The following is a 15,444-nucleotide window of genomic DNA, read 5'->3' as shown; positions in this document are numbered from 1 at the left end:
ATAACGCATAAGTTAGAACAGAATTTTATTAGGAGTCGCATTTGTTAGGAGCACTTAATCTCTAATGTAGGATTTTTCGGTGCAAATCCGAATTTTCCAATGCAAGTACTGGACAACCAAAAAAAAATATGCGAAAAAGAAAAAAAAACAAATATTATGCTCTCCTTGCTTTGTTGCATACACTAGATACGAATGATAAGTATTTTTCATCATTCCAGTGTAGCTCATCTGTCATTTGTTACGACAGTTTTTTAGATTATATACTAGAGCTTGACGTTTTCATAATTTCCTAGGCCAGATCTCGATCCGATTACACCTATTTTTTTTTAAAAAAGAATTTGTCATTATAATTTTAAACAATTGTCATTGTTATTTTTTGCTTCATTTAGGAAATGATACGGCAGAAACGTGATTCAGATGTACAAATTTCGTTCACAAATGAGTGTGGTACGTGCCATAGCGAATATCGAGAGCAACATGTACCCCTATCAAGAAAAAAAAAAAATCGTAACTAGTGGGAATTGAACCTATGACCTTTCAAAGATTTTGAATCCCTTAACCACTAAGCTACACTTTTGAACTATGTCAAGAGGGTTCAAAACTTAATATACAAAGGTAAAAAAACAGATTTTACCTTATATATACATTGTAATTTTTCGGCGAAGGGGATTCGGATGAACTCCTTCCGCCCCCCTAAATCCGACCCTGGTGTGGCTCATACAGCCGACACTAGTTGTGTAAGGCCTCTTTGTTGTCTCGCGTTTTGTGGACTCAGAGAGACAAGCTAATTAAAATGTTTGTCTCTCAATTTAAAGGAGTTCTATGTAGACACGGCTGCAGGCGTTGGCAATCTTTTATGGTTCTAAACCCAATCTATACAATCATATGCAGGAACAATCAACAGTTAGCTCTAGCAAAATTAAATAGGCCAATAAACTACATATAATTTTGCATTAATACAAAATATAGGTATACCATAATTCATCATTCATAATCAACACTGCTGGAATGAGGTTGACCTTGTCCAAAGGCAAAAGGAAAATAATAACTTGGAAATTTTACATCTATAAAGCTAAAAGAAAGACCAACACGCAAAATTTAATCAAGGTGATTTCATCAATTGAAGAAACAAAACTTCATGGGGGCGAAAGGAAGCTCAAACCTCAGATTTCAAGGCCAGAGCAGTATACAAGAAAACCGCTAAGCACAAATTCATCAATTGTCAGCTCTCTCACTGGGTGCAACATCTGCTGAACTGTAAGCAGCATCAGCTGAGGTGGTGTCCATGTCATTAAGACCCAACTCCTCGTTTTGCTCCCACGATCTTACGTACTCTTCAACTGCAGTAATAATGCAACATATATGTTCAAAAATGAGCAAAATTTAGCATGCCTAGCAAAATCTATTGTCAATTAAAGGAGGTGTGTAAAAGATAGAGAACAAATATCCACATACTCAGGTATCTTCTTTATCCTTCCAACAGAAATCAAAGAAGCACTACTCCAGTGGAAAACGGATGAGGGGACATTTTGGCAAAAATAATAACTACACCATTCAATTCTGATTATAGAGCAAATGACTCGTTTATCTGAGGTTCTTTCTCCTTCTCTCTCTTCTTTTAAGGCGCACCATCTTTTTTCCTGTGTGTGTAGCGGACGGGGAAGGGGGGGGGGGTGCTTGATTTTTACCGGCCAAAAACACGAAATCCAGTATAAACTTTACAAATAGGTAGGATAGAACGAAGATGAAAGATGACCTCATGTATTAAGCTAAAAGCATGAAATTTTACCAGCCATACTTGTTTCCCATCGAAATTTCACAATACACACGTCTTGCATGAACTACTCCGGAGCTGTAAATCTTACTTACATGTTAACTGTTTGTCATCCTTGACATCATCGGTTGCAGGTGCAACAAAAGAATTTGAAAGTGCATCGTCGATGATCAATGTCCACGGTTGTCCCAAGCTCAAAAGCTGTTGAATGTTTGAAATGCAAACAAAAAATATATTAAATAAAAAAAGTTGGAATGGAGTTATATAGAGGAAAATTGCAAGAGGTCTTGTATTTGAAAATACAAATTGTATCTTCAAATTTCAGTCATGGACCAAAAATGGTTACATCCACCTAAAATAGCTCCTCCGACAAAAGCTAGAGGTAATTGTCGAATATTGGTAAATTATTTTCCATTAATGAATTCGTAGAACGGAACCAGGTGATTCACATCTCATAATCTTGAATAGATATGAAATTCTTAGTAGAGAAATCACAGATAAGCTTAAACAATATCTGAAATAGCAATTAAGAGGTATCTGATATACCTTGTCTAGTCTTGCTCGGAAATCCAACCACTTGCTCTTCCTGTCTTCATCAAGACTGTCTCCAAATGTGAATCCATGTACTCTCTCAAGACCTACATTTAAAACAAAAAGTTCATTCAAGAGGATGTTTAAATGACAGAAATTTAAGAAAAAACAAATACAGATACCACAAACGAATAGGTCATTACGATTGAACAGGACAATTAAATAGCCCATGTAGTATTTCACGAGTTAAGATATTGATTAGACAAATGCCATTTGACACAAAAATTTTAAGGTTAACAGATGCAAAATAAATGAAAGAAGAAATCAGAAACATGTAAAGAGTCTTAAAAACGACGACTGTAGATTCACAGACGTTCAACTAAAGCTCGACCTTGGATGAGTTTGACAAGTATGCCTCATTGAAATGACAAGTATGCCTCATTGAAATATTCAATGTACTGAATATGCATTCGCAGATATTGTTGTCCAAGAAATTGAAACAAGGAAAGGGATAAGAAAACAAGGAAAAAGAAGATACTCACTTTCGCTAATTTTTGTGATTAGACCCTCAACTGTCGTCACCATTCCACCCAAAGTGCCGCTAGCAAGCTCTAACTCAAGCTCAGGAATTTCCACTCCAGCACTATCAGACTGCAAAGAAACATAGTGGGTGGAACTGTTAAATGGCTCCAAGCCATTAGAAACAATTTTCCTATTTGTAACATGCGTAATATCAAGCAAATTCAAGACAATTAGGGCTCAATGGTTAGGATGAAGGTATATATGATAAACATAGAAGAAATGCATCCAGAAAGATGTAAACGTCAACTGTCAAGTAGAACTAGTTAAGGACAGCTTCTTCAACAACCCTCCGAATTGCAGCAATTTGGCACTTTCTACTTGTAATATAATTTTTTTTTTTTTGGGGGGTTGTGAAGTTTAGTTGGCAAACTTGGTTGGACCTTCTAATTTGTTTTGTGTAGCTGAAGAAAATTGAAGTTTCAGACATGCATATTCTCCCAGCTCAGAGAAGAGGGAAGCCAGATTTTTAAAAGTCAAGCAAGAGATGAGTGCATTTTAGTGAAGGTATATTGCAAAATACATGTCATAATGTTTTTATCCATTAACTTAACTGTCTATTCCGGTTAACTGTCTCTTTTCGTGAAGGAATAGATTCTGGTCCAGAACAGTCCCAAATCTGTTACAGGCTCTATACCAGTTAAAAGACTAAACAAAGGCCCTGCACTCAGCTAGAAAGTTCAGTCAACGTTAATTTCGAGATGTATCAGACATAAATACGAAAGTGAACAGAAATACTAGACTCCTTTCAAATCTTTTTTATGCATCAGATGAAGATGCCTGCTCTTGAACATGATATTGATGCTGTCCTCTAATTCCATTTCTTATTCTCTTTATTATTTATTTGATAGGGCATTTCTTAATCTCTTTATTAAATTATGAGCGGCTTGGTTGAATCCAATCAGTACTAAAGCAGAGACTTCAGAACAAAACCACTAATATAAGAAGAAAGGAAATGGACAAAAATCCTGAATAACCCTAGTCAAGACAACAGAGGAATGGCGCATATAACTAATGGGCCTCTGCAAGAAAACTACAAAGTGGAACAAGTAGCAGCTGCAAATAAGAAGATGAAGGTTAGAAGAAATAGCAGTGCAGAAAGTGGACTCTGCTGCACTGATGGCAAGGTATGGGGTGCTTTTCTAGTCTGTTTTTTTTTTTTTTTTTGGGGGGGGGGGGGGGGATAACAGTAATGTGCGCACCTCGACTATTCTACCGGGTACCTACTACCTCTCATCAACCCAGGGACTAGGTAACTCTGCTCACCAAGGTTTAGGTAGATGGGCAGGAATCACCTAATATTTTTATCTCGGCTGGAATTTGAACCCGGTCAGCAAAGTTCTCATCGACTTCATTGCCCATTAGGCCACACCCTTGCCCTTGGGTGCCAGGGTGCTTTGCTAGTCTTAATGTCGTGAAAAAACAATTCTCTTTGACCTGATGTTGGAATGTAGGAAGTTGATGTTGTTTGTTCTTTAGTTTTTTGACTTTTTCTTTGCCAGCCAACATGTTTTTTTTTTTTGCTTTTACTTGCGGCTATCTAAAAACAAGTCTTATAATCTTGGGTCATAAGCATGAAATGTATTCCATTTTCAGATACTGTGTCATCCTTGTTCTTCAAGCATGCTCTCAAATGCTGTATCAATCAATCCGCAAGGGAAAAAAATGTTTTTAATGGAAAGTCCCAACTTCCAGACAAGAAAAATCAAATCTTGGCATTCATGCCAACAGGCTGGATACTTTACATCATTGCACAACTTTGCTTTTACTAATCATGATCTTCTCTATCTTTTTAAAGGTAGGGGTAAGGTCTGCGTATACACTACCCGCCCCAAACCCCACTTGTGGAAATACACTGGGTTTATTGTTGTTGCTGTAATCATGATCTTCAAAGTTTGAGAAGTACATGTTACATGTGAAAGCAGCATGTAAATGTGCTATCTATAGTCAAATATAACAGACTAAATAGAAAAGTTATTAAACAGGATTAAGATCCAAAGAACGGCAACGACAGAGAATCAACCCGTCTGCTGAGACATTCCGTCGAAGTTTGCACCTCTAGCCATTATGTGGGTGATATGGAAAGAGAGAAATAGCAGATTTTGAAGGGGGTGAGCTAGACGTTGTAGAGTTGCAAAATAGTGTTTTTTTTCTCTAGTTTATTTTTGGTGTACCTATGAGGTGTCTATTTGTATAGGTGATTTGGTTTCCTTTGTTGAGAACCATATTTTGATGTAGGTTCTCTTTATTCTTGTCAAATATAAGCTTTGGACCCCGAAATGATAAAACCATTTTTGATTGGACAAAAACTGAAAACGATCAGTCGACCTGGGTCTATGAATTTATTGAATTCCCCGAATTTTAGGTGGAATGGGGATTGTAAATATTATATCACCATGGGAGAGTTTAAAATTAATAATGTTAACTATTCCATTTTTCACGCAAACAATTGACCTTTGAAATATTCCAAATTGAATGGCAAAATGACATGAAGAGAAACATGTAGATGAGGTATATCCATCAATATTTGATTGAAGATCCCTTCGATGACTTATCGGTAGGGGCTGACAAACTGGAAAAAATTGGAATATAGAAGAATGACTTTACTTTTTTTATATAAAATATCCCGCTTTTCAGCAGGTTGTTTTCTACTTAAAATCGCTTTTGGATTTCTTTTTGGCAAAACGGCCTCGTAGCCACTTAAACTTGTATCGATTTTCCATCCCGGTAAACAAACTTTTATCTTTCCCATTTGAACACCTCAACTCAATAAAATAAGTACTACTAAATACCTCTAACCATTGACCAAGCCTATGTGACAATAATATAAGTGATGTGGCAATAGTGTGTGCATATCACGCAAATTGTAAAAATAATAGAAAATAAAAACTTTTACAAATACTCATCCGACACCCCATTCTCTTTACTACTCTTTTTTCTGCCCCCCCCCCCCTCTTTTATTTTCCCCCACATCACGTGGTCCTTTCTTCTTCTTTCCTTTTTTTATCTCCATTAAATTAAAAGCTTCCAAGCTCTTCACAGTACAACAGTGAAGCATCCATTTTCCATAAAAATGCTTCGAATAAATCAATGGGTTGGCTCCCTGTGTCTCCTTCCCATTAAAACTGCTGAAAAGATACCCAAAAAGACACCATCCTTGGGAATCAAAATAGACAACCATTTTTCTTCATTAAAAGCTTCACTGAGAAAAATTAAAATGAAAATCATCTTTAGTTTTTTCTTGTCTTAGGGATTATTCGCGACAAATAAAAAATTTCGGCCTTTCAATGGTGACTCGTTGAGGAAATGGCTGATTTTACTGATTTAGGAGGTCTTTTGAGAAGAGAGTTTTGAGATGAAGAGAATTAAAAAAATTAAGGATGGCCGAGTGTTGAATATGGTGGAATGGTGGTGGAGTTGCAGGAGCTTTGACTACTACTACTACTACTACTAAGAAGACAAAAATTGATTATTTTAAAGAGAAAGAGAAAGCAAATAAATAAAAAATCTGGTAAAATGAATTTTTTTTTAAAAGTGGAACCCACAACTTACATGTGTCAAAGAATAAAGGCTTAGTATGTGACGTGTCAATCATGTCACAGAGAGTGAAGAACACGTTCAGTCGGATGTGTTTATTAGTATTCAGTTCATCAAGGTGTCCAAATGGAAAAAATGAAAGTTTATATACCGGGATGGCAAACTGGTGCAAATTTAAGTGGCTACGAGGTCGTTTTGCCTTACTTTTTTTAACAAGGGCTACCAAAACATATATCTGTGAATAGATAGCATTCTGCTAGAGAGAAGGCACAAAAGCACGGTCAGCAACGACGAATCTTTTATGGTAAAGAGATCCATTTTTCAAGTTCGTTATAACGGGCAAGAGGCTGAGATGGTTCGGGCATGTTAAGAGGAGAAGTATAGAAGCCCTAGTTAGAAGGTGCGAGCGGTTAGCCTCGGTGGGTAGCAGGAGGGGTAGAGGTAGGGTTAAGAAGTCTTGGGGAGAGGTTATTAGGCGAGACATGGCGTAGCTGGAGCTGACTGAGGACATGGCCCTAGACAGGAGGGTGTGGAGGTCAAAGATTAGGGTAGAAGGTTCGTAGGTAGTCAAGTGTTTCTCTTTGTCTTAATTAGTATTAGTATGATATCTTTTATCCATAAATGGCTATTACTACCTAGAGTTTGACTGCATTCTTGGATTCAATCTTATTTCATCTTGTTGTTATTCCTACTTGTTGCAATTACCTTTTCTTTTCAGTCGTTCTCTAGCCGAGGGTCTATCGGAAACAGCCTTTCTGCCCTTCCAGGGGTAGGGGTAAGGCTGCGTTACCCACCCCACTTGTGGGAAACTAGTGGGTTTGTTGTTGTTGTTATAACTGGTAGGTCCTACAAAGGATCGGACTGATGAAGCATACAACACTTGAATTTAAAAAAAAAAAAAAGAATAGGAAAAAGCCACCTATCGGAATCGAACCGATGACCATCGCACTACAAATGCGATGCTCTAACCATGCGTAGTATTTGACTAAACTATTGGAATATTAGTTATTAACTATTAAATACTATTATTTTGAATATTCTAGAATAAGGCCAAGGTCCCAGATCGAGTCAGCCAGCGAGTTCGAACTGTTCGTTAAACTATTTTTTTATTTTATCCAATATTCCATTTATTCATTCAATTCACGGTCACAAGGGGCCGAAAGGACTTCTAGCCTATTCTCCCTTATAGTAGGGAAATGAAATATATCTTTAGTCTCACAAAGATGCAATTTCAATGAATTGTCATTTACTGATCTCGTCTTTTATGGAATTCCTCTCTATAAAGTTGGCAGTATGAGAGCAATTCTAAAAGTAAAATTAAATGTTGCTCCTACAAGGGAATTGCAGAATGAATGAGAGATCACCAAAATAAATAAATAAATAAAGTAAAATTGGATAACAAATAATTAGCAAGTATTTCTGTCAAATATAGGCAGGAGAGTTATACCTTAATCACATCACGGCTCAAGTCTTTAATGTTTTCCACATGAAGCTTAATTTTCTTTCCCTTATCAGATATAGGACCACCAGGTTTCAGCTGCAAAGACGAGTATAATCTCATCATTACTATAAATTTCATAAGCTATTCTTTTCTAGCACGTGACAATGATTACCTCAGAGTTGCGATAACCACAAGCATCACAAGAGGATGCCATAACTATTACTTCTTGAAAGTATGGAATATCTTTATGTGGTTAAGTTCAACAAGTACCATAGAAGCAGAATAGCTTGCAGCAGATGACAGTCGATATTCTTACAAAAAAATGCTAAATCACAAAGATAAATTAATTAAAGCCAAAACTACAGAAAAAGCACCGCCATGCACCAACTGGAACTCTGTCTTGGGAAAAAAAAAAACTAAAACTGGGAGCCAATTAATTCTTTATGTTGACAAAATTATGCAACTCCATTAAAGAGAATTAAAAAATCACAATACAGTTTTCCATGATGAAAAAGACATCAATTAAATCTCTTTACTTACATCTAATCATTCTAAAGAAGCTGACGGTCTTGGTACAAAGTCCCATCTAGATTATTTAACTTTTTTAGGTTGTCTCTCTGTTACGGAGATTTAATAACAGAGAGGGGTTGCTCTAGTGGTGAGCACCCTTCACTTCCAACCAAGAGGTTGTGAGTTCGAGTCACCCCAAGAGCAAGGTGGGGAGTTCTTGGAGGGAAGGAGCCGAGGGTCTATCGGAAACAGCCTCTCTACCCCATGGTAGGGGTAAGGTCTGCGTACACACTACCCTCCCCAGACCCCACTAGAGGGATTATACTGGGTTGTTGTTGTTGTTGTAGACATGCAGGGATCCTCCAAGAACTGAAATTATTAGCTATAACATTAAATCATTTAAGCTCATACAATTGTCAATGATTGCAACACCACATGATAAATTAAGAGGCAGATGCCCTGATAGAACTAAATAAATTTGTAACAAATATAAATAAACAAATGGACAACAAATGCAACTGTTAATATTTCCCTTCAATTATGTGGCAAGGGACTGTGTGGGGTGGAAGTGAGAAATCATGGGGTTATCTATTGTGTAAATGTAGAAAAGGATACTGGTAATAAACATTCTACAGTCACAACTCGCAGCGCATGCTCCACAAGTTGATGGAAACATCATCACCTGTCAAAAATAGGAAGCTATCACAAAGAAATTTAAAGGGGACAGATATAAATGCAAGTAACCACTGCAGGATACCTCTTCAGGAGCTGAATATCGAAATAGAGCTTCAGCTATTTCTGCACTGTTACCCTGAGCAATAGCCTGACGTCCTGCTCTCGCTCCAACTGATCCATGTGGTTCCTTTAGCAGGTGATGAGGAACATTATTTATCCCCTCAGTTGATACCTCATCCCTTTGTCCTCCAACCTGTGATGGGTCCGCAAGATACCCTAAAGCTGCCTGTTGTTCAGGAGTTCGCTCATAGAATGTGATTTTCAATGAGGGATCAGGAGATGGAGCTAGCCTGTGAGATAGGCATTCACCTGAGCATAAGACTAACAATAATAGAACGGAGCAAAGTGAAGCAAAGATAAGCCTACTTGTATGTTTCTTAAAACTACATATTAACAAAGGCGCTTTTGAAGTGAAATGGACCTACTTATACTTTTTTACCGCCATACTAAAAATTGCAGTTTGGGAATGAAATGGACACGAAAAGAGCAGATTGGATAGAGATTAGCAAAGATAAGCCAACTCATTTTTTAAACCACATATTAACAAAGGTGCTTTGAAGTGAAATGGACCTACTTATACTTTTTTTAACTGTCATACTAGCAAATGCAGTTTTGAGATGAAATGGACATGAAAGAGCACATTGGATACAGCGGATTCATATAGCCAACCTGCATTGAGCCATAGTTCAATAATTGATTGATCAATGAACAAAGATAGTTTGCATAAGGCAGCAAAAGATCAGTCACATTACAACCTAAACTCAACTTTTAGATGAAGAAGTTATTAAGTGTAAAAGGTTGCACCTCAAACTTTTGTATTTTATGTGATTTGGGTCTTGTGCAGAATTTTGAATCTGGCTCAGCATACTTACTTTAGTTTTAGGTTTTGTACCCGCGACATGGAAGACATGGGATAACAATAACAGTACCACTTAAACAAGTCTATCATCTAGCAAGTACTGTACTAATTATCTACTTGATTTTTATTTTGTACTGTAATGTTACCCAGTTCGAACATTTGCTTCACACACTACTGTACAATAATGGGGCCGTAATTCACTTCCTCGCTTTTACGTGAGTTACAATTGTTCTTTGAAGTAAAAGATAATTTTTTTAATAACAACCATAAATTGTTAACCAAAAGGTCCAAAACATGCAACAAAATAAATATGGAACAAAATCTTGATCAGAAAGTAAAAAAGAGACAGCACTATACCGCAATTCAATTTAGATGTTTGAGTCGTATTTGTGTTTTTTTTTTCTTCTAACGCTTGATTGCAGTCATTTCTTCATCTGTATTGATGGTATATTTTATGCCTATATATGCACATGTGGTAATGCTTTTCGTTTTTGGAAGACTAACGGCTAGTTCCTAATTTACACTCCAAAGTAATTTGGTTCTACTCATCCACGGAAAGTTCAGAAATTTCAGGTCATAGCAACCAACATAGTGCTAGTGCCCGTGACTAAACCATGATATATCATCTTTTATACAGCACTATTTTTCCATTATAGGCATGAATCTCTCCAATATATAACTAGATAGGGCAACAGCAGAAACTTTCTATCATATAAAATGAGTCACTTACGGGTTCTCAATAAAGCTGTTACCAGCAGGATCATCAAGAATGAAAGTAAAGGATGAATCTCCTGAAGCACAAGCTCTCAGTTTTATCAAGAACCGATCTATTGCTTCAGCCATCTGGGGATCCACTTTCTGCAAACGCCATGAGATGGAAATATCAGAACACGAAAAATATAGAAGAAAGAAAAGACAAGACCAATGTGCGTGAGCCTCTAAACCAAAAGTAAAACTCCACCTTCCGTTCATCTTGAAGGGCCTCCAAACCGTCGGCAGCTCGAACCAGTATGCCTTCTATCTGTAATGCATCGCAGAGAGGATCTATTAGAACAAGAGGCAAACAATTAAGTATTTCTTCCCTTTCTAAGGTGTGCTGTATTTGCAGCTGGGGAAACAAACAACCACTGGTCCTATTTCCTTGTCTTTTGAATCCCCAACAAAACCATAAACTCCAAATCCTAGCCCAGAACTATTAGGATGTAAAAGAAAAATCTTAAAGACAAGAATGAAGGTTTCTGGACGACTCGTGCCTAAATTCTTTTTAGTAGAACATTGTTACAAAAGCACAAAACAACGATTTAATCATCAGGATAATTTTCTGAATAGAGGCAAGCTAGTAAAAGGGCAGATACCGTTGACAATGATCCACGCTGAGCTTCGGGGGGGATCTCAAAATCCAGTTCAGGGATCTGCACAGCACAGCCATAACTTGATAAGCAAGCTATTTTTTTCGAGTTACACTTTTACATGTTCTTGATTGCCACATCTTTAATAATCAGTTGTGTACAAGCATCCATCTAAAAGATGCATTATCTTCTATTCGTGTATCTGGTTACAACGGAATCAAACATGGAAATTTAATAGATTTACTTACAGTGTACATGTCGAAACCCTAACAAGTTACAAGAGAGGTTAATAAAGTACCTTGATGGTAGCACTTTCAGACTTCACAACTGTTCTGTCGAGCATCTGCAGTTTGAAAATACCAGTAATTCAACACTTGCGCAGAGTTAAACTAAAAGTTATCTTTACCTTAAAACACCCCAGGACACACAACATTCTTTATTCCATAAAAATATGCATAAAGCAATCTGAAATAGATAAAAACCAGAGGCTTCAAAGAAAGCAACATCTTGAATAATCATGCATTTTTGTAGTTACTGCTGTTTGTCCCTATCAACAATTCCATTAGCGAATTTGAACACATTGTTAGGATTGCTTAAGTGCCTTTTCTTGGTTGTGTGTAGCACTTCCAGAAAGAAAATTCTTAAAGATTAAGTCTTAGATAAAGAATAAGTCTGCTCATCCAGCATATAGTATCTGTATCAGGTTTATATTATTAAGGATAACTGAATAATGGCTCGAGAAGAGCACGTCTACAAGTAGATAGGGGGAAGCCAATGAACTACTTACTATCCTCTCATATTTTCCTCTGAAAGGAAGGTCTCTACTCCAAACTACATTCTTCCACACAAAACATTGGTAGATAAACTAGATTTTCTCCTCCTTAGTAAGAGCCAACTTAGTTCCAGTTACCAACTCTGATGATCTTGAGCTAGGAAGAAACAAGTGTTAGGTATGTTCTAGATTCCAAGCAATTCCCCATCCAGGTCAAAGCAAATCACGGATTAACTATTCCAAATTCTCTTTGAAAAGGGATATTGCACAATTCTACCCACAATTTTCAAAAACGACATCAACCAATCTACCTTTCATGGGATCAAACTGATTTCTCTTGCAACTCGTGAAATAGCATAGACTCTCTACAGCGGATGGCCCAGGTTTACATCCCAGCATGAGCGAGGACTAATAGCGCTGTATGAATGCAAAGACCTAGTCTTTTTACAATTCTATTCCCTTTTAGTAGGAAAGAGCATGTAGAAAAGAAGCAGCAAAGTGGAATAACCTAGCTACATGGTTGAAAAACATGAATGTTATCCATAGAACTGTCTAAAACAAAGACCCTAAACACAATTGGCTTCACAGTGCAAAGCATGTCAAATCACTAATTAAAATTAAAAGAATGACATTGGAAACAGAAGAAGAATGACAAAAGTATCACAAAAACATCACGAGAGAACAACTACCCCCTTATTCCAGAGGCCATTGCAACATAGGCAACTGCTTACCCCCTATTTTATCTCAACTTCAATGTTTCAATTCTAGATGGCTCAACGATTTTGATCAAGTCTACTAGCTCTCTAGCACTGGCAAGAAAGTTTTTTCTCACAAATTAAAAAGAGAATCAAGTATGCAACTACGCACTGTATAGCAACCACAAGACATTATGCTACTTCAATAACTACCTGAGAACTTCGTGGAGAAAGGATAGTCCATGTTCAATGAAAAATGCAATAGAACTACCGAGTTTATTGCATATAGCAACTTAGTACATTATCTACCAGCAAATAGTACATTATCTACCAGCATATAGCAACGTCAACAGATGCAATAGAGTTTCATCTTGAAATCCTAACTCGTGGCAATACCTTTTGATCACCAGATGGAACATGCAAGCTATAGCAACATCCTCGAGGCTGAATCTCACCAGCGAACTCCACTTCATTATTTCTTCAGAAAGGGAATGAAAAGGCAGAAAAACAGGGTAAGGTAGGTAATTGGGCTGAAAGTTACTCCAACTTCTAATGTCTTCGGGAATGAAACGCCTTACCTTTCACCACAATGGGGACAGTCAAATGCTGACAATAATATCTGGAAGAATATTTAGTTTCCCTTTAGAATAACAATCATTGATGAAAAATAGAGAAGGTGAAAACAAGAGTCGCACACAAACTACAATTTTCAATTTTTCAAGAAGCTATTACTTCTACACCACATTCTGGAGTTTTTTTGGGTTTTTCAAATATCAACAAAATACTGGTAATAATAGTGCTTGTTAAGGATTAGACCTTGATTATGTGAAATGAAATCAATACTAGACAATAACAATATGTCTTACTGATCAGAATTATCTTCTTATTTGTATTATTCAATTCTAGAAAAATATTGACCAATCAAAACTCTGGTTTAGGTTGAAACCTAAACATCTTTTTACTTACAACTATAAGCTAGGCACCAACCTAAACATCTTTTTCTTACAACTATAAGCTAGGCACCACCTCAAAAAAGAGAGGAAGGAAGCCAAGTACCTTCCTAAAATGTGGAATCAGTGTTAAGAGAAACCTTGTTGTACCCTGTCAAAAGAAACAATAAGATCCTTAGACAAAGAGCAGTATTATATAAAGCTAAAAAAACAATAGAATTTTCACTAAAGTAGCTCTAACGAAACTTGCAAAAGGGGAAGGGGAGCTTAATGCACCACGATTTATTACCAAAAGGCAAACTTTATAGAATATAATGGATAAATTATGTACTAAAAGTAAAGAGACGAACCAACGCGTATGCATTCTTCAATTCAGTATATTTTCATGTTATCAACCTTTTATCATTCTCTTACAGAAAATTCAAGAAGAAGAAAGCTACTGCACTGTTTCTCCTTTCCCAGACTAACCCAAAAAAGAAAAGACTTGAACAAACACAAAATCTACTCAAAGCTGTAACTTTATAGCAAAGACAGAGCAAATAATAATCCATGTAAAGCAAATTAACCAACGCTCTTCAGCTAAAAGCAAATTTACCGCGCTCTTCAGCTAAAAGCAAATTTACCGTGTTTAAAGAAGAAGAAAAAAAGATTGCATTTTTTTCCTGAAATAACACAAAAATAAACAAGAAAAAGCACTTTTCCAAATACACAAAATAAAAAGAAACAAAAAGAAGAAAGAAGGTTTTCGTACATTGTCACCACAGCGCATACAGAGGCTTTCAACGACATAGAGAGGAGTATCAATCTCAACATCATCTCCGGCGGCTGTTACTGCTTCCACCACCGACCGAACATCCATTATCTGTTCCTTAGCCCCCGTCATTCTCTAATAAAAATAATCAAATGTTGAGACAAAAATAATCAAAAGCATTTCCAATCAACCTTCTCTTAAACTTTAAGGTTCTTGCTAGTGGTGGCGAGGTACGAGATGGGCACATTCACACGGTAATTGTAAAGAAGAACAAGAACAAATAGATATAAAGGCATAGAAGAAGATAATGTACAAGACGTCTTAACTCAGTGGTAGAACGCGTGGCTTTTAATCATGTGGTCTTGGGTTCAATCCCCACAGACGGCGGTTATTTTTATGCCTTGTAACATTTTTTTTCCATTTTGAAAATTCCAGACGTGACGAAAATATTTTACTAAAACTTGGAACAAATTTAGGGGTCGTTTAGTAATGTATAAGTTAGTAATGCATATATTATTTCGTATTCACTGTTTAGTATGGTATATTAAAATGCATTGCATAATTTTAAGAAAACTAGTTTCAGAGTGCGTGTACGTTATCTTAACGAGTTAAATTTTAAAATATCACATAAATATTATATAAAAAAATTATGTCTCATGTATGTGTAAGGTAGAAGTTGACGAATAAATTTATGTTTCTAAAAAGGATGATTGTTGATCCTATTTAGGTAACTCAATAATATAAGAAATACATCCTTATAGAAGTCCTCGATTGTCTCGATCAATTTATGTAACCTAAAATTTATTTTAGTTTTATAATTTTATTACTTAATTTCTAAGGTTATCATGCTTTCTTTTTAGTATTAGTACACATATCCTTGAAGATTAAGAGTTTTTTTCTTTTTTGAAAAACTATATATTCATATGTTAATTATAGAAGATATAAAATAGGATCAACTAAC

General features: G+C 36.3%; 1 protein-coding gene across 1 annotated transcript; it reads right to left on the bottom strand.

Annotated features, from left to right (window-relative positions):
• Positions 1-926: 926 nt before the first annotated feature.
• Positions 927-14,738, bottom strand: LOC107783296 (uncharacterized). Its single transcript, XM_016604269.2, has 16 exons — positions 14,484-14,738; positions 13,839-13,883; positions 13,361-13,401; positions 13,179-13,260; positions 11,614-11,658; positions 11,322-11,378; positions 10,928-10,987; positions 10,697-10,824; positions 9,130-9,397; positions 8,988-9,054; positions 8,035-8,105; positions 7,869-7,958; positions 2,848-2,956; positions 2,321-2,412; positions 1,870-1,975; positions 927-1,340 (listed from the first exon to the last, which is right to left on the bottom strand). Exons 1-16 carry the CDS (start codon positions 14,613-14,615, stop codon positions 1,216-1,218), a joined length of 1,518 nt encoding a protein of 505 aa, XP_016459755.2. The 5' UTR covers positions 14,616-14,738; the 3' UTR covers positions 927-1,215.
• Positions 14,739-15,444: the final 706 nt, after the last annotated feature.

This window comes from Nicotiana tabacum, chromosome 17 (assembly GCF_000715075.1).
Source record: "Nicotiana tabacum cultivar K326 chromosome 17, ASM71507v2, whole genome shotgun sequence".
NCBI classification, from domain to species: Eukaryota; Viridiplantae; Streptophyta; class Magnoliopsida; order Solanales; family Solanaceae; genus Nicotiana; species Nicotiana tabacum.
The sequence above is the reverse complement of the archived record's forward strand: the minus strand, read 5'-3'. Positions and strand labels throughout refer to the sequence as shown.